The sequence below is a fragment of the Daucus carota genome, chromosome 7 (genome assembly GCF_001625215.2).
Source record: "Daucus carota subsp. sativus chromosome 7, DH1 v3.0, whole genome shotgun sequence".
Classification (NCBI taxonomy): Eukaryota; Viridiplantae; Streptophyta; class Magnoliopsida; order Apiales; family Apiaceae; genus Daucus; species Daucus carota.
Genome location: NC_030387.2, coordinates 24,761,310 through 24,777,542, shown reverse-complemented (window position 1 = coordinate 24,777,542; position 16,233 = coordinate 24,761,310). Strand labels below are relative to the sequence as shown.

At 34.7% G+C, this 16,233-nt stretch overlaps 2 protein-coding genes and 1 non-coding gene across 4 annotated transcripts; 1 reads left to right on the top strand and 2 right to left on the bottom strand.

The window, feature by feature from the left end:
* Nucleotides 1-699: 699 nt before the first annotated feature.
* LOC108192397 (coronatine-insensitive protein 1) lies at nucleotides 700-4,103 on the bottom strand. The gene is made up of 3 exons (XM_017373216.2): nucleotides 3,505-4,103; nucleotides 2,085-2,556; nucleotides 700-1,750 (listed from the first exon to the last, which is right to left on the bottom strand). Exons 1-3 carry the CDS (start codon nucleotides 3,966-3,968, stop codon nucleotides 932-934), a joined length of 1,755 nt encoding a protein of 584 aa, XP_017228705.1. The 5' UTR covers nucleotides 3,969-4,103; the 3' UTR covers nucleotides 700-931.
* Nucleotides 4,104-8,000: 3,897 nt separating this feature from the next.
* Nucleotides 8,001-8,073, top strand: TRNAA-AGC (transfer RNA alanine (anticodon AGC)). The gene has a single exon. It is a non-coding gene; the product is annotated as a tRNA-Ala (tRNA).
* A 311-nt stretch (nucleotides 8,074-8,384) lies between these two features.
* On the bottom strand, nucleotides 8,385-15,447 carry LOC108192339 (isochorismate synthase, chloroplastic). Of its 2 annotated transcripts, none has more exons than XM_017373218.2 (16): nucleotides 15,277-15,447; nucleotides 14,983-15,180; nucleotides 14,087-14,403; nucleotides 13,676-13,793; nucleotides 13,439-13,555; nucleotides 12,955-13,101; nucleotides 12,770-12,844; nucleotides 12,618-12,686; nucleotides 11,892-12,010; nucleotides 11,732-11,789; nucleotides 11,038-11,148; nucleotides 10,716-10,800; nucleotides 9,977-10,074; nucleotides 9,384-9,476; nucleotides 9,138-9,214; nucleotides 8,385-9,000 (listed from the first exon to the last, which is right to left on the bottom strand). In XM_017373218.2, exons 1-15 carry the CDS (start codon nucleotides 15,400-15,402, stop codon nucleotides 9,161-9,163), a joined length of 1,785 nt encoding a protein of 594 aa, XP_017228707.1. In that variant the 5' UTR covers nucleotides 15,403-15,447; the 3' UTR covers nucleotides 8,385-9,000; nucleotides 9,138-9,160. The 2 variants fall into 2 exon arrangements, with proteins under 2 accessions (XP_017228707.1, XP_063937884.1); XM_064081814.1 differs by having other exon boundaries at nucleotides 8,773-9,000; nucleotides 14,983-15,184; nucleotides 15,277-15,412.
* Between the last annotated feature and the right edge of the window lie 786 nt (nucleotides 15,448-16,233).

Sequence of the window (16,233 nt, the reverse complement as noted above, 5' to 3'; positions counted from 1 at the left end):
ATTTATTTATGGGTTGAGAATGGGTTGAGAGTAGCTCAAATGTAATATTGTCACATGTAAGGATGTAATATTTAGATATCGAACAGATATTATGACTATAATATAGTTTAATAAAAAAGAAAATTCTAAAGTTTATGTAAAGCTTCAAGAAGAGACTTCTTAGAAAAGATTATCAGAATAACTGCTTAGCCTTCATTCTGTTGCTAATTGCTATTATAGCTATACCCCACAAAATTTCTTCTAATACAATGATAAGACCCCTCAACTAATTTCAAAAGATGGTGTAAACTAGTATGATCTTCTCTTGCATTACTACTATATGTAAAACTAGAAAGAAACATTAAACCAGTTCCTTTTTCCATTCCTTACTTTAAAAGCCAGCTGCAAAATCCACAACATAGAACTGGTACAGTTACAATCGATCACTGAACATCGATGACCACCCTAGGATTTTGATTAATATATTTGTAAACGGTTTTTCTAGTGTGTGCCCATAGGCACACACTAAGCACCAAAATTTATAAGTTTGATTGATTTTGATTGGTTGCTACTCCTTTATAATGGTGGACCCCTCTGCAAATTCACCAACCACACCAATCAAACTCCACCATACTTATAGAATTTGGAGCTTAGCATGTGCCCATGGGCATACATTAGACAAACCCATTTGTAAAATGGCTCATGGAGGACTTCTCGAAATGGCAAATCAAAACTGAAAACTATTACAACATGAGAGAGTACAATGGACCCTAAATAATCAATTCAGTCAAACTTACATGCCGAAATCAATCTGATGTCGAACCATAACTCCAAACATGGAAAAGAGCAGAAAATTCTCTTATTAAATAGAAAGATACACAAACCTATAAACAGGATGCAAACGAGGCAGTTAAACAGGTAACCCAACATATGGAAAAGGATATATACAGATCTATGAACAGATTGAAGAAATTGGATTTAAAGGGATGACTGAATCTGGAAAATCTGTTCTTTGTCCGGCCAAGGAGTAATATGCAAGTATATGTGACGGTTGTTCAGTTTCTACAGCCTCTCCATAGGCATCAGCATGAATGTCACGTCTGGCAGGTATCAATTCAATATTCCAGAAGGGGCGAGCCATGGCCAAAAGACCACTATCTGTTTGGGACCTTCTATATCCTTGCACCCATAAGTACCTCAATGAAGCTAGCTGCAACACAGCAGTAGCCAATGCACTTTCACTGAAGCAACATCCCCTCATTTCTAGCCTCTGCAAGTTAGGGCAGCCTTTAGATAATGCCAAAATTCCAGCATCCGATTCCCCTACATAACCTAGAAGCATCCATCTCACATTTTGGCTGTATTGCCCTACAAAACCAAGACCCCTATCTGTCAATCCCCCAGGCCGAAGATATAAAGCAAACCTTTTAAGCTTATGGCAACCTCGTAATAGAGCCCGAACTCCATTGTCAAGCGGCAAATCTGCTATGTTTTCTTGTTGCTCAAGCAACACTAATCGGAAATCGCAAAGATTTTTCAAGTGTCTGCCCATGCATTCTAAAGATCCATTTGTAATATCAGTAACATACACAGCCAGGTATTCCAATTCGGGACATCCTTCTGCCAAAGATATTAATCCTGTATGAGACACAATGCCTTCAACGTCTTCCATCTCTTGTTCATCAGCACCTCGCTCAATCCTAAGCCGCCTCAATTTCTTGCAAAAATTTGCAAGGACTCCCAATCCTCTATCACCAATAACATTCCTGGTCTGTACACAAGAAAGCAAAACGAATAAACAAAATTAACATGAGTTTTTCATTCCATAACTATCTCAATATAACAGAAAGACCATATTTAAGATCTAACAATTAGCCAAGCAAGAACTTGAAGTGAGAATGATTACTTTAAGAAACTAGGATCTCAGGTTTATTGTCATTACTTTATATACCATTCAATGTAAATACGGGAGTACACAAAAGAAGCCCACCAGTTCCCTTGACTATTTGTTATGGTGTACAAAACTGTATAAAAATGATTTCACTATCTATCGAAGAACATACAGATTCTTAATATACAGATACAGAAATCTTGTGTGAGTTTACCTCAAGAAATTCCAAGTTAGGACACCTTTGAATTAATAGACAATGGTCCTCAGTGTCAAGAAAAGCATAGAGAAGATCCACTTTCTTTATTCGAGATGCAAAAGGAAATACATGGGGCAATTCATGCTTCCCTAAGTAAGTTAGGCCCAGCATACAAATTTTTGGGGGAATTGGCATGTATTTATACATCTCTGGTTGATCATTGAAGGAACCACCACCAAATTCTTCTAGTGCAGAAGCAGCCTCAAAAAAACCAGCAAGATTTAAAATTTCACAATCACTAATCTTGACTGAGACAAGAGAGCTACAGTTCTTGGCTAAAAGTTCTAGGTCGTGGTGGCTGACTTCAGCTAGCTCAGTCATATAGAAATTCAGTGTTTCAAGAACTTTGTTGTGCAAAGCAAGCTGATGTAGCCATTCCCCGCCATTTTCAATGATTGTACTCTCTTCCAGATACAAGGTTCTTAAATTTCTGAAGTGCATACATAATGAACAAGAAACATGGCAGTACATCAAAAGTCATAAGAGAAATAACATTAAGCTTTAGTAAAAGCTCATACAATTAAATTAATAATAAGCATTTGACACTGAATTATCATTCTCAGACTGTGCTTGGGCATAACCAAGCATTCCAAAACACTCACCGCCGACTCTTTATATAAAAAATATACTGTAGAACAGGAAGTCAGTGGTTGCGAAAATATTTACTAAAAAGTGTACATGAAACCTTATGTCCTTGAACCACATTTCACTAGCTTATCAATGAACATACAAAGTTCCAAAAACTTTCCTCCTGGTTAGGCCACATATCTTTTTCCCAAATTTATCAAATTATTCGACACTTTTTCGACCAAAATCTTATCATCCATCTTAAGTCATGTACATTAGCTTATTCTAAATAATCCCTCAAACTTAAAAGAAAAGGCCACATAGTAAGAGCATCTCCAATGGTGCTCTTAAATCGCTCTTTAAAATATATTATAATATTTGGCTCCTAGTGAGTTAAGACATTGAAAAAGATTTCAACTCCAATGCTCTTCTTTATACTTGCTCCTTATTAATATTTTATTCATATAAATGAGAGAGAAAAGTAAAAAGAGAGAAATGTTGGAGGTAAAGTTGGAGGGAAATCAATATTATATTCATGAAAAAAAGTTAAGAGCTCTTACATGCTCTTTAAAAGAGAGGAGGGATGATGGGCTCTTAAATTTTTAAAGAGCTTCTAGGAGCCCATTGGAGCTCTAATTTTTGCTTTGCTCTTTAAATTTAAAGTTAAGAGCTCATTTAGAGAGCCCCTTGGAGATGCTCTGATCACTTAAAATCTTCCTCAACTTGCAATTAGGTGTACAAACAGATTTCATTCACACATATTTCTAGTAGTTAATAAAAAAAAAAAATATCATAAAATTAATGAGTATACCTGCAAGAGCTAGTAATATGCAGCAAGCCAAGAGTAGAAAAGCCGGAGCACTTGTCCAGTCGCAGCACCTGGAGCGTGCGAGCACGCGACTTCGCAATCAGCTCAAGATCCTCATCTCGCACAATCATCCGTCTAAAATGAAGAGAATTCAACGCCACAAAGCTCCGAGAGAACTCAACAACCCAAGGCGTGACATAGCCACCCCAATCCTCGGGAATCAAATTGAACATAGCCGCCCGCGGCTTCCCCTTGAGCTTTATAGACTCTATGTGACGGAATCTGCGCAGCAGCTGAGCAGGGGTGGAGGTGTAACAGAAGGCGATGGTGACGTGCTTTCGCGTGAGCGCGTCGAGGTCGTACCATTTGCGACAGACGAGGGAGATGGATTCGCGGTCTTTGGGATCGGTTATGTAAGGGATGACGCACTCGAAGACGGTGTCGGAGAGGGTGGTGCGGTGGTCCATGGGTGGTGGAGGGAGTTGTGCGGCGGAGATGGGAGATGTTGTGGTCTTGGGGAGAGGGGAGTGGAGATGTAATAATGTTGTTGTTTTGTGCTTTCGAACAGTAACTGGAGGAGGTAATGTTGTTGTATCTGTTGGCTGCTTTTTTTCTTTTTTTATTTTCAGGAATCTATTGGCTGCTTTAGATCTTTGAATCTCGTGTAACGAACTAAAGGAAAAACCGGCCTTTGTTTTGTCCGGTGGGTAAATTAATCTAAGATTATCCCTCCGTCCTGGGCTTTTTTTAAAAAAATTACGCATATTAAAAAAGTATTAATTAAATAAAATTTTTCACTTGTACTCTTAATAAATGCATTAATGTGGATTCTTATTCAACTCTTATTAATTGTTATACAGCTTTCAAGGAGAGTAATTTTGGAATAATATCAATATATTTGCATTGGAAACTAAAAGTGGACAAGTATTATGGGACAAAAAATTCTTTCAAAAGAGACATGTATATCGGGACGGAGGGAGTATTTAGAAATATTTATATTATTTCGAATTTTGAATTTTAAATGATATAATCTAATATGTTATTTTAAATTTTTAATTTTATATTGGTATTTTGGAGTCAGGTTCAGTGTTGTACAACGATTTTCGTAGTCTTTTAAGCAAAAAATCTATTATGAATTCTTTTTTTTTTTGAAATTAATCTATTATGAATTCTAATTTGATTATACGGCTGTGATAAGTTTCTGTATTTTATGACATAATATATTATAATAAAAATTAAAATATAAAAATTCATATACATTTTTATAGCACCTTAGTTTCATAAGACATAATCGTAATCTACAGAAATAATATCACACAGCTTCCTCTCAAAAAATTGGCAGTTAGTAGCTCATTTTGTATCAATTAACCACCGAAAGATGACTGTAGAACGACCACAATGATATCCTTATGGTTGATTGCAAGACTTTATTATTACGGTAGGGATGAAACTAGCAATGCTTAGAGGTTTAATGCAGAAATTCTTTGATTTCGCAGCACAATAACTAATGCTTGGAGAATGATAAATAAATTGATGAACACAAGTACTGAACAAACGAGATATCAAAAAGATAAACATATAACAACGTCCATCACTAAACCTCTAAGTTCGGTTCTTCGTGTAATTGTCCCCAGGAAAATGTTGTCAACATACATTCCAACTTCTAACTATATATATGTGTATTTGTCTTTAGCAGCCAACAAATGTTTATGCTTGATGAATGATAATCGAAGTGATGACGTGAAGTGCAGAAGAAAAAGATATTGCGGAATGATAAACAAAAAACCGTCCATAACTAAAGAGCGTGACTTTAGATTTGCATGTAACATTCCGTTAAAAATGTATAACCTAATTGTATATATGGGTATTTGGATAATAATATTATAATTTTCTTTAAGGAAATGATACACCGATCGCTGTTGGATTAAATTAGATGGATGGCTATGATGTTGGCCTATAATATTTCGGTGTTTTTTGTGATCTACAAAGAACTTGTTTTTATTATTTGAATATCCTGAATTTCAAATGAAATTCAAATCTAATTTATTGTTTGTATCCAAACATGTCATTTGATCATATCCAAGATTTCAAATGAAATACAAGTTCCCAAACATGTCATAAAATTAATTTTAAAAATTATTCGGTTCGGTGAACTATGAAACATGAATTAATTGGCAACTAATCACGCTTAATTAATGATTTTTAAAACAATGGTCTCATCATTTAATTTTTTTTAATTATAAAGGTAGATCTCTGTGTGTGTATCAATATATACAATATTATTAATAGTATAGTGTTTGTCAAAAAAACAGTAAAGTATACATTGTCTATCAGTATTTTGCTCGTTACACTACTAGAAAAACTGTAATAGACATCACCCTTTTAACATCGCTCCCTGATGCAACCGATGTTAAAAGATTTTATGACATCACGTTTTATAATAACGATGTCTTTGTGGTGTTCAAACATATCGTTCCATTTCCTCGTGGATGTGAAGAACTACCTGCAGATGTGCCGAAGATCTTACTAAGAAGCCAAAAAATAAAGAGATTGCCAATGGGAAAATGTCAAAGCAGAAGAAGCATGTTTCCTCGAGTGAGTTAGACGGGGTTAAACAAGAGATATCTTTCGAATGTTATAATAATAAATTTCTTTCAGCTGCCGGAGACAGTGTAGACTCATGGAACAAATCCTTGGCCAAGGCTTCCAGGAATTCGAGGGGTACTATAGCTTGCTATTTTTTTCTACCTGCTCTGCTGTTCTTATTGAATTGTGGCTATGACAATAATACATAATTTTTATATATGTATGGGTTTCTTAGAACAAAATAAAGTACCACCCCCAAGTAGCTTAAACAGAAGTTAAACTATAAATGCAGACTTCTTGACTAATTAAAAAGATGCCTGCAACATATTATATTATGAGAAGCTTGTGATTAACTTGTTATAATAGTTCATATCTAACTTTCTTGTCTATTGACTAGTTCAAAGGTAGTAGTGGAGCTTTTGTATATTTTTTATTTATTTTATGGCCAGGTAAAACAGGAACTTTTTTGTAATTTTTGGACCTTGGGAAAGGAGACTTTACAAAATTATAGCAGTTTATTGTTTAGCTAGGCATTAGGCATTAGATAGTGAAGGGCGTCTTGTGACGGTAGAGTTTGATTCTTTATATCTGCTATGTAGTTATGTTCCAAATTCAGGAGATGGTCTAAGAAGATTGGTGAGAGGCATGGAAATATTAGTGACCAATTAATCTTGTATTATGTGTTCAGTGACAATTTACATATCATTTAATTTTTCTCTCAAATGTGCATGTGAACATTGGCAGATTTTGCCTAGTTGAGGGGCTGATGACAATTGTCAATTCAATCACAGGTGAAGCTGTTTACTTGTACTCTATCTATTAGTTCAGTCAAATCATAAACTTCAGCACGGTGGTGGAGAAGCATCTGAAGCTGATGAAAATATTTCTTGTAATTGATGTTTGGATTAGATGAAAATGTTGTACTTTTTGATGTTTGGATATTGGTTGGCTGGATATGTATATAATTGATATTATGCAGTAATTTGGATCTGGTAGCTTCTTGGTTTGGCAAAAAACTATGTCTAAACTGCATATTACACATCATATACTCTAAATATATTGATGTCTATACCTATATTTTACATCAGATAAAACGCCATAAAATGATGTCTAGTATATCTTTAACATCACCTAATAAGAAACTAGAAGACGTCTAAAAGTCCTTTCAACATCACTACATTGAAAAAAAATGATGTGAAACTAGCTTATTGGCATAGACTATATAATATGAGATGATGTCTTATGGGTTTTTAACATCATAAATTTTATCAGAGATGATGTCTGAATTTGGTTTACACATCGACTTTAGATTAAAAACTGATTTCTATGATGTTTCAGACATCGATTATTTATTTAAATTTGATGTCTATTGTGTTTAAGACATCGCCTTTTAGCCGATGTCTAAAATGGGTACTATAGACATCACCGACAAAGACATCGCCTAAAAAAAACCAGGACATCGGTTTTTAGGCGATGTCTAATGCAAAATTTCTAGTAGTGTTATACCACATGTAATATTAGATTTTAAAAATCACCACTTCAAATATCAATATTATTTTGTCCCTCGATGTGTCCAATTTACATGTCACAACTATCGATACGATCTTATCGCTTAGTGAGTCCGATTTACATGTCATGTGTTGGATCTAAGACGGTCTGACATGATATCGTTGAGATCTATACATTTTTTATCAAAATATTATTTTCAAAATTATTTTATGATTATATATTTTTGGGAATTCTTTTAAAACCTGATCCACACACCACCTGATATTAAAAATAAAAATAAAAAATGAGTTTTTAACCAAACCGGTAAACTTCTTGCAAAATTATCTAGTGTGCATCATTTCTCTTCCAAAACATGACATTTGAGACACGTAGTACTAGTAATAAGAGGAAATATTAAACATATCGGGGATGTAGCTCAGATGGTAGAGCGCTCGCTTAGCATGCGAGAGGTACGGGGATCGATACCCCGCATCTCCACACTTGTTTTTGTAAACTTAATTCCTCTAATTTTTACCTTTTCATGCAATGTTTGATTGATCAAATAGCAGATGAGAATGAGACTGGATTCGATCCCTTTTGAAATGACAAAAATTTAAAAGGTTAGGGCATATATAAAAGTGAAAGTATCTTACCCAATATAAATTGATGTTCATATGTGGTGTTTAAACTTTAAAGTAATAGTCTTAATTCAACATCAATATTTTATTATAACTACTGATGATTGAAATTAACAAAAAATATGAGGTAAGACACACAGGGCAATCCAAAATAAACATGTTGCTAAAATGTGAAGGTAAAAACAAGCAAGTGAACTGTGTATTTGCATTGCTGAAACTTAAAAGCCATAGTAATATCACAAGAGCTACAAGGAATATTTTATGGTAACATCACACTAAAGCTACAAGGAATATCTATACACTTAACAGTTATTAAGGTTAGTACAATTTTAACCTGGAGATATATGCAATGTGCATCTCCCTTGTCAACTATAATTCTATCAGAATTCCAAAAGCCAACTTTTTCAATTCTTAACCGACCTCTTTATCTGGCAGTGCAAGATCAAGATGACCAAGAAGGCTTAATCATGCTCAAGGTCGCAATCACTCACTTATTTTGATAATATAGCCTAAACAATGTCGAGATCTACTACTGTCTGGTTGTATGACAAAGAAGACAACAAAATGAACGACTAATATGCTCTTATATGCTCTTTAAGTGTTCGTGTTCTTCTGTTGGAAACACCTATACAACAAGGCTGAACTATCAACTCCTGGTTCCCTATACAAATTTAGCTGCTACTTGGAGTGAAAAAGAGCTGCTTTCTAAGCACTCGCGTGTTTTCTGAACCAAAAATGAAAAAGGCCACAATATTGAACCAAGATAGCAGCTTGATTAATCTATTACCTGTGTGCCAGAATCCATTTGGTTAGAACATGTATACAACAATACTCCTAAAAAATGAAGTTAACAAAGCGTAGTTTAGGATGATTATGGTGCTTTCAAAGTTTTCTATTCCAGTCATAACGCCCATAATAACAAACCTTCCCAGTTTAAACTCTCCATTTCATCCTCTTTTTGTATCAAGTGACAGAGCTTCTAGTTTCATCAACTTAGTGAACTGCAGGCCAAGGCACAATGTAAAGAAGGAGCTCTTGGATCCAAAGAAGAATAAAAGAAAGAGAAAATCAAAATGAAATATATTTATTCAAGTGCTTAAGTTTGCACTTGTCTTCCAAGTTATAGAGAGAACAAGTGAAAACATGCATGCTCGAACATAATTGACCAACCTGAGATGTCTTCAGCTCCAGTTCTTCCCACTCCTGGGATGAATTACTTCCTTCCACTATCCCAGTCCCAGCATAAAATAATGCACCATGTCCCTATAATATTTGTATTTTTTCAGTAACAAGATTGCTGAGCAAGTCCAGTTGCTAAAACCATAAAACATTAGAGAAAAAACATCTCAGTTTCCTAGATTATGATAGGGGCGCGGTAAAATAATTGGGAGCACAGTGTGAAATCTCAATATTGAGACCCTAATTTTTACTTCAACATATATATAAATCTTTTTTCTTAGATAAATAGAACTATCAAAACACATAGTAAACAAGAAGCATGCTCACAAACATGCATTTAAAAAGATATGTTCTTCTTACATATTTTGTATCACATCAACAACACTTTCAATATGTATATATGCATGGAATTAAAATTCGGGGCCCCTGTGCAGTCGCTTGCGCTCCCCAGCAGCGCCCCTGATTATGATAACAATTCTCAACAAACCAAAGTTTTATAGGCAATTTGGCATGACCACATATTCAACAAAATTATAGGAGATATTGCAAGTTCATGGTAAACAATGGGCCATTTCTTAGCTCACCTTTTCTACCAATGCTGACCTTATACCAACTGCAAACTCACTCTCTCCTCCTCCAAACCAACCAACAGGACCCGCATACATCCCTCGGTCAAACATTTCTATACAACATTATGTCTGATTAGAATGGAGTAATGAAAAAATATACATATGAAGGTGCAGGAATACTGGATATATAATGATAGGACTTGAGTGAACTCCTGTGGGAAGTCACCACAAACAAGTCTTCAACATGAAATGTTATGTGAAAAAACTAAAAAATGACAAAAGGGAGTCAAGTAGCAATTTGTTGCACCACTAAAATTCCCATTTGCAGAAGGTTGACCAAACAGCCTTGCAGACATAAACATATGGAGCTAAAAATGAGAAATAAAAAAACAGAGCAGAGTTTGGAGGAGCAACTGAAATCTTATTATGCTGCAGAATCCATCTTGTGGTGAAGAAGCCTAGTACACTGGTTACAGGGTGACTTCTTAGCTTAATATATATTACCTCTGTTTTATACAGGTTGTGCATCCAGTATACTATTCATCTAGACCATCTGCATTTGTAATAAGTCACCATCTTTTACGTATTTGGTCAATAATAAATCTGAAGTATGTATGCTCTCTACTTTAGAGATGTTTAATGAACCATCCAAGAATAATATCTGATATAATTATTATTGAAATTGAACTGGACTAAATTAGACCTAAATGATTATAAAAGTAGAAGACTACAAGCTGATGAAAAGAACACATACCAGTTTCTGTTATTAAAAGTCTGGCCTCTTCTGTCGGGAACCCGCAAACTGCAGGACTTGGATGAAGAGAAGACAAAATATAATACTGGAAAGAAAAAACAATTAGAATTCAAACAAGCATCAAACAAGTAAATTACTACTAACATAGTAACATTTGAAGTTTCCCATGGTATTATCAACTATCCAGTAACAACCAAAGAAGAAAAGATAAAGGACCAAATTACTAATCAAGGACAAGTTTATTAGGTTGATAATTATAAATTACTAGCAAATGAAATGTAAGTAAATTGGAACATGAAATTACTAGCACTTGAGAGTTTACCTCGTCGTCTTCACTTCTTAGTCTCCCAGTCAAATGAGCATAGAGATGTTGAACTCTTCGAAGTTTCCGTATAGCTTTATTTGGTTCAATCGATACATTTTCACAAACCGCCTACAAAGCAGAACAATAACATGAATTGGAGCAGGTAAAGCTAACAACATACTTGCATACATTGAAGCATCAAGTCAACATAAATATATATGCTCAATAGTACAAATCTCTATCCAATTTTTAAGACAAGTAAATTTTACAATGAAATGTTATTTAATCAAAGTTGCTAAAGAAAATACATGTGCTCAGGATTTTTAATCTTTCTACAGCATCAACCACTTAACTTCTTTTTTTCAAAGTTTTCATAGAAGGCACATAGGAGCACTCAAATCTTTTACTTGTGCTGAGGACTACTATACTTTCTCTCTATCAACCACTGAACTTCTTTTTTTCAGTTCTTTTACAGCCCTCGAGTCAAATGTTGGCTGAAGCTGGTACCACCACCACTACATTGAGGCCACTGCCTGTGTGTGTGTGGAGGGAGGAAGAGAGTGATAGTGAGAGTCAGGAGGGAGGGAGAGTGAGATAGATCTTAGTTCATATAACATAGCAATATAAATGTCAAAACTTTCAACAACTGCAAGCATCAACAAAAAAACAAAATAGACTTGCTAATCATGTTCTGTGCAAACATTACACTTGCCTCTAGTTTCCTTCTTATGCATTCGCGCACTATAGTAAACTCGCGGTGGTCCTTGCGACTGCAAATTTGAATTAGTAAAAAAATTATTGAAACTTAAGGTCACAGTGAAACACATGGCTATGATCACCACTAACTAAGAAAGAACCATTTACGATTTTACCTGGAAAGTAGATCAAATTCAATCTGAAGATCAAGGGCCTCCGAGTCACCTCTAGCTCGGGTTCCAGCCAAAGCTTCACTACATATACTGAGCGAGTCTCGGTGAAACAATTGCTCTGGCTATATACAAAGTTACAAAAGAGATTAACAATACAGCTATCAATAACAGCAACAAGAAAAAACAGAGCAACAAGAAACAACAGAATACTTACAAGTACAAGAACACAAACCAATGCAGTATAAGAAATACCAAGTGTCAAAAGTGCTTAAAGGACAGCAAAATGCAAATATGATATATACATGTGTGATGTCGTGGGATCTCAATATGTGAGTTAACAAGAAATATGCATAAGAATAGTAACAGTATAAACAAAAGAGCTTTTAAGTTTATCTAAATATAATATGTACCATAGCTTTAGTGATTATTACCCTTATGCCAGAATATAGGTCACAGCAAATCTGCAAATGCTCTGAGTAAGTTAAAATTTAATTGTGATCAAGAGCGATTTAAATTGCTTATATAAGCTATAGTTAATTTGTTGATTTTCCCCTTTGTTTCTATCCAAAAAAAACAAGAACACATTTTACAACTTGAAATTGTATATTAATAGTATTGTGTTTATACAGGACAAGGTGTGTGTGCAGTTATGGAAGCTTACATATAATTATGGACAAGTGTGCAGGCATTTTACATTCATCAAGTTTTCACGTGCTGAGTTGCACTTACAGTGTTACCAATAAATGCTGGTGCATCAGGAGGCTGAAGACAGAACTGATAAGAATTCTCTCCTTCAACCTAGGTATATTAAGAGTGAGAACACATGTGACGGAACATATCCAACATAAAAGGTTATGTGTCTAAGAACAAACAAGCAACACCTGTAAACAAGCCAACCATATTAAAGGGTCGATATCAGGATTCGTTAACACCCTGCTGCTACGTGCAAGTACGACCTGATTTTTAGCAAAAGTGTGAGGAATTACATGGCAGACTTTTAGAAGGGTAACTATAAAGAGGTAAATGACGAACTGGAAAGATGTAGAATAAACAATACTCATACTACCTTAATGAGTGATGAGTTGTTCCTGCTTATCATCTGTAAAGCCCTATTAACAGAAAGATCCCAATAACTCTTACTTGGAACATGATTATTGCTGACGATTAATGTATTAGGAACTTCTTTACTTAACCTCACAATGGCAGAGGAAATCTGCAACATTCCATAAAATCAAAAGATTTTTACACACATGCACAAATTCAATAAGGGGCCGTTTGGAAACATGTATTTCATTTCAAATGATGGATTTCAAATGACAGGATTTGAGTTGTGATTTCAAATTCTCACATTTATACTAACATTTGAATGTGTGGATTTCAAATGAAATCCAAATCCAAATTCCCAAACAAGTTATTTGATCAAATCCAGAATTTGAAATGAAATCCTGGTTCCCAAACAGGCCATTTCATTTATAATCTGTTGAGCGAATTCCACTTTCATTTTTGCTCAAGGACAAAAAGATTCACTTTAAAAACAAAGATCAAGGAACCTGTCGCATTGTGTCTTGAAGCTGGGATATAGCCATTCCAAATGTCCAGAACAGTGCATTATCCCAAGCGATAGTTGTAGCAAGCATCGAGCTTCCTTCCAATTCATCAAACTCAACCTGTTATCCAGAATCCAGTCAATGTATCATTTATGCACACTCTAAAGAACTTTGACCAATTGACATGTCATATCACATATGTGGCAAATAAAAAATAACTGACTGGAAAAAGTACTATACCTGTGGAACCATGAAGTAAAATGAACCAAAAGCCTTCCATTCAGATGATATATGAGCCGTTGCATCAAAGCGGATAGCCCCATAAGCACGAATCAGTGGGCACTTCTTAGAAAGAAACCTTATAATCAAATTACCATGTCAACAGTTATAGGCTCCCTCAATAGTGAAAGTCATAGGACATAACATAGTTTATAACATTTCAAAATTGCAATGTTGTAAATTATGTTAAGTTAATTTAAGTTGAACTTAAGTTGTACACAATTTATAAGTTTCATACTACAATAACTCGTGTGTACTTAGTTACTAAAGGTCACCAACATCATTCTCTTTCATTAATCACCCTTAAACGAATAAATAAAATGAATAAACCAATAGGATGTGTAAGGTGATTAGACCAAAAGAGGAAAGTACCTCTTAATGGAGCGCCAATGGTGGAAGGAGAAAGGACTAACGTGTCGAAAGAATACTGCACATCCCAATCCAGCAACACTAACAACACTATCATCACGGTCATCATCATCGTCACTTGAGTGTTGATGGTAATCATAGTGGTTACCGTTAAGATTACTGCGGTCGTTGCCATTAATATGATTGTTGATGAGAAAATCAGGAGGAGTGTTGTTATTTTTGTGGCTTCGTCCTGAGAAGAAACATCGAGGGAGCAACCCATCCTCTTGCTTTTGGGCGCGAAGCCAGTCTATTGCCTCTATTTGTTCCTCTATTGGCACCTACGTACCATATTGTTTTTTGCAAATCACAGCCAAAAAGAATCATCACTACAAATATAAAGTACTCCCTGCATCCCCTAGGTACTTTACTCCGGGAAGGAGTGCTAAACACACATTTTAATGCTCGTTTCATATATTATTTTAAACCTTTTTTTTTCAGCATAGTAGTCTAATGTTTAAATTTTTATAAAGAAATAAAATTTTAAAAATTAATTATGAAACTATATTTTATAGCAGTTTTAAAATACAGGTCAGATAGTTGAAAAAAACTAAAAAGAGTTGGGAGAGTTGGAGAAAGTGTATTATCTGCACTGTATCGGTGTCCAGAGGACCAGAGCTTAGTGTTGTTACATTGTACTTGCTAATTGACCCTTAATCTTATTTTTCGAAACTAATTAGTTAACACAATTTCTAAGTATGATTCATAAAAGTAAAATGCAATATTAGGATTGCGGAATAATTGTCTGTGTCCGAACCGGAGGAAAAAATACCAAAGGCACAAAATAAGAAGAAGAAGATAACAGAGGAGGCTGCAGAATGGCAGGGTGAGAAGCAACCACGTGGCAGATAAGTAAGTACCTGGAGTCGAATAATACCAGAGTGAAAAGGAGGTGGATTCGATTGAAGTTTGAATAATGCGGAGCTGAGAGAGTCCATAGCCAGAGCTGGAGTTGAAACAGGTGGGAGTGAGAGGGTCTGTATAGTCCCCAGAGGACTGTAATCTGCTGCTTGTTGCTTGGAACATCCATTCATGGAGAGTGATGGGCATAATCTTTGCTACCTCCATTCCATATCCAATTCAAACATAGCAGGTTAGTCATCATATATATCATACCATACATACATACAGAAAAGATGATAAAAAGAACATACATGGGCATTGTAGATGTTGATATTAGTTGTAGTTGTGGTGAACATGGCAGGAGAATGTGTTGTTGACCTCATGGGGGAGGAGCATTTCAAAGCTTTAAGCTCCAACACCCATGTCTTCCCTGCCATGGACACAGACAAGAGATGATGATGAGCCAATTAGATAGATTTCCTTCTTTTATAAGAGCAAGTACGTTATCTTACTTATTAATAATATAAAATGATGAATCGAGTTTTCGTAATTTAAGTAATATATTTTTAGTGTGAATTCTAATATTAATTATTGTTTTAATAATAAATTAAAAAATAAAAATGAGAAAAAATAAAAAAATAAGAAGGGAGATGAATTTTTTATTCATAAATATAAAATAGGTAATGATCAAAAATTATCTAAAAATAAATAATTATTAAAATATTTGAGAATGTGTTAGTGATTTAGATAATTATTAGGATATTGAAGTATAATTTTTTTGACACGTTACATGAATACCAGTTTAAAGTTCATTGAGATATCCAACTTATTGGACATGCTCTAGCTCTATTTACTCCATTGCCCCTGCTGGACCATCACTGTTCATTCTATCGTTTCATTTTTTCCCTCTTGGCTTCCTATTTCATCACGACAATAATATATTAAGCAAAAAAGAAATTTCAGACAATTTCATTTCAAGATCTTTCTTTTTCTTTGCTTTTCTATTTTCCGTTCTTTTCTAACTCTATTTACTCCATTGTCCGTGCTGGACCATCATCGTTCCTTCTATCGTTTTATTCTTTTTCCTCTTTTGCTTTCTTATTTCATCACGACAATAATATATCAGAGAAATTTTAGCCAATTTCTTTTCATGATCTTTCTTCTTCTTTGCTTTCCTATTTCATCACGGTTATAATATATTAAGTAAAAAAAAAATTTTGATTTCTTCACCCTTCCTATAGGATAACTATCGTGTAAGAGCATCTTTA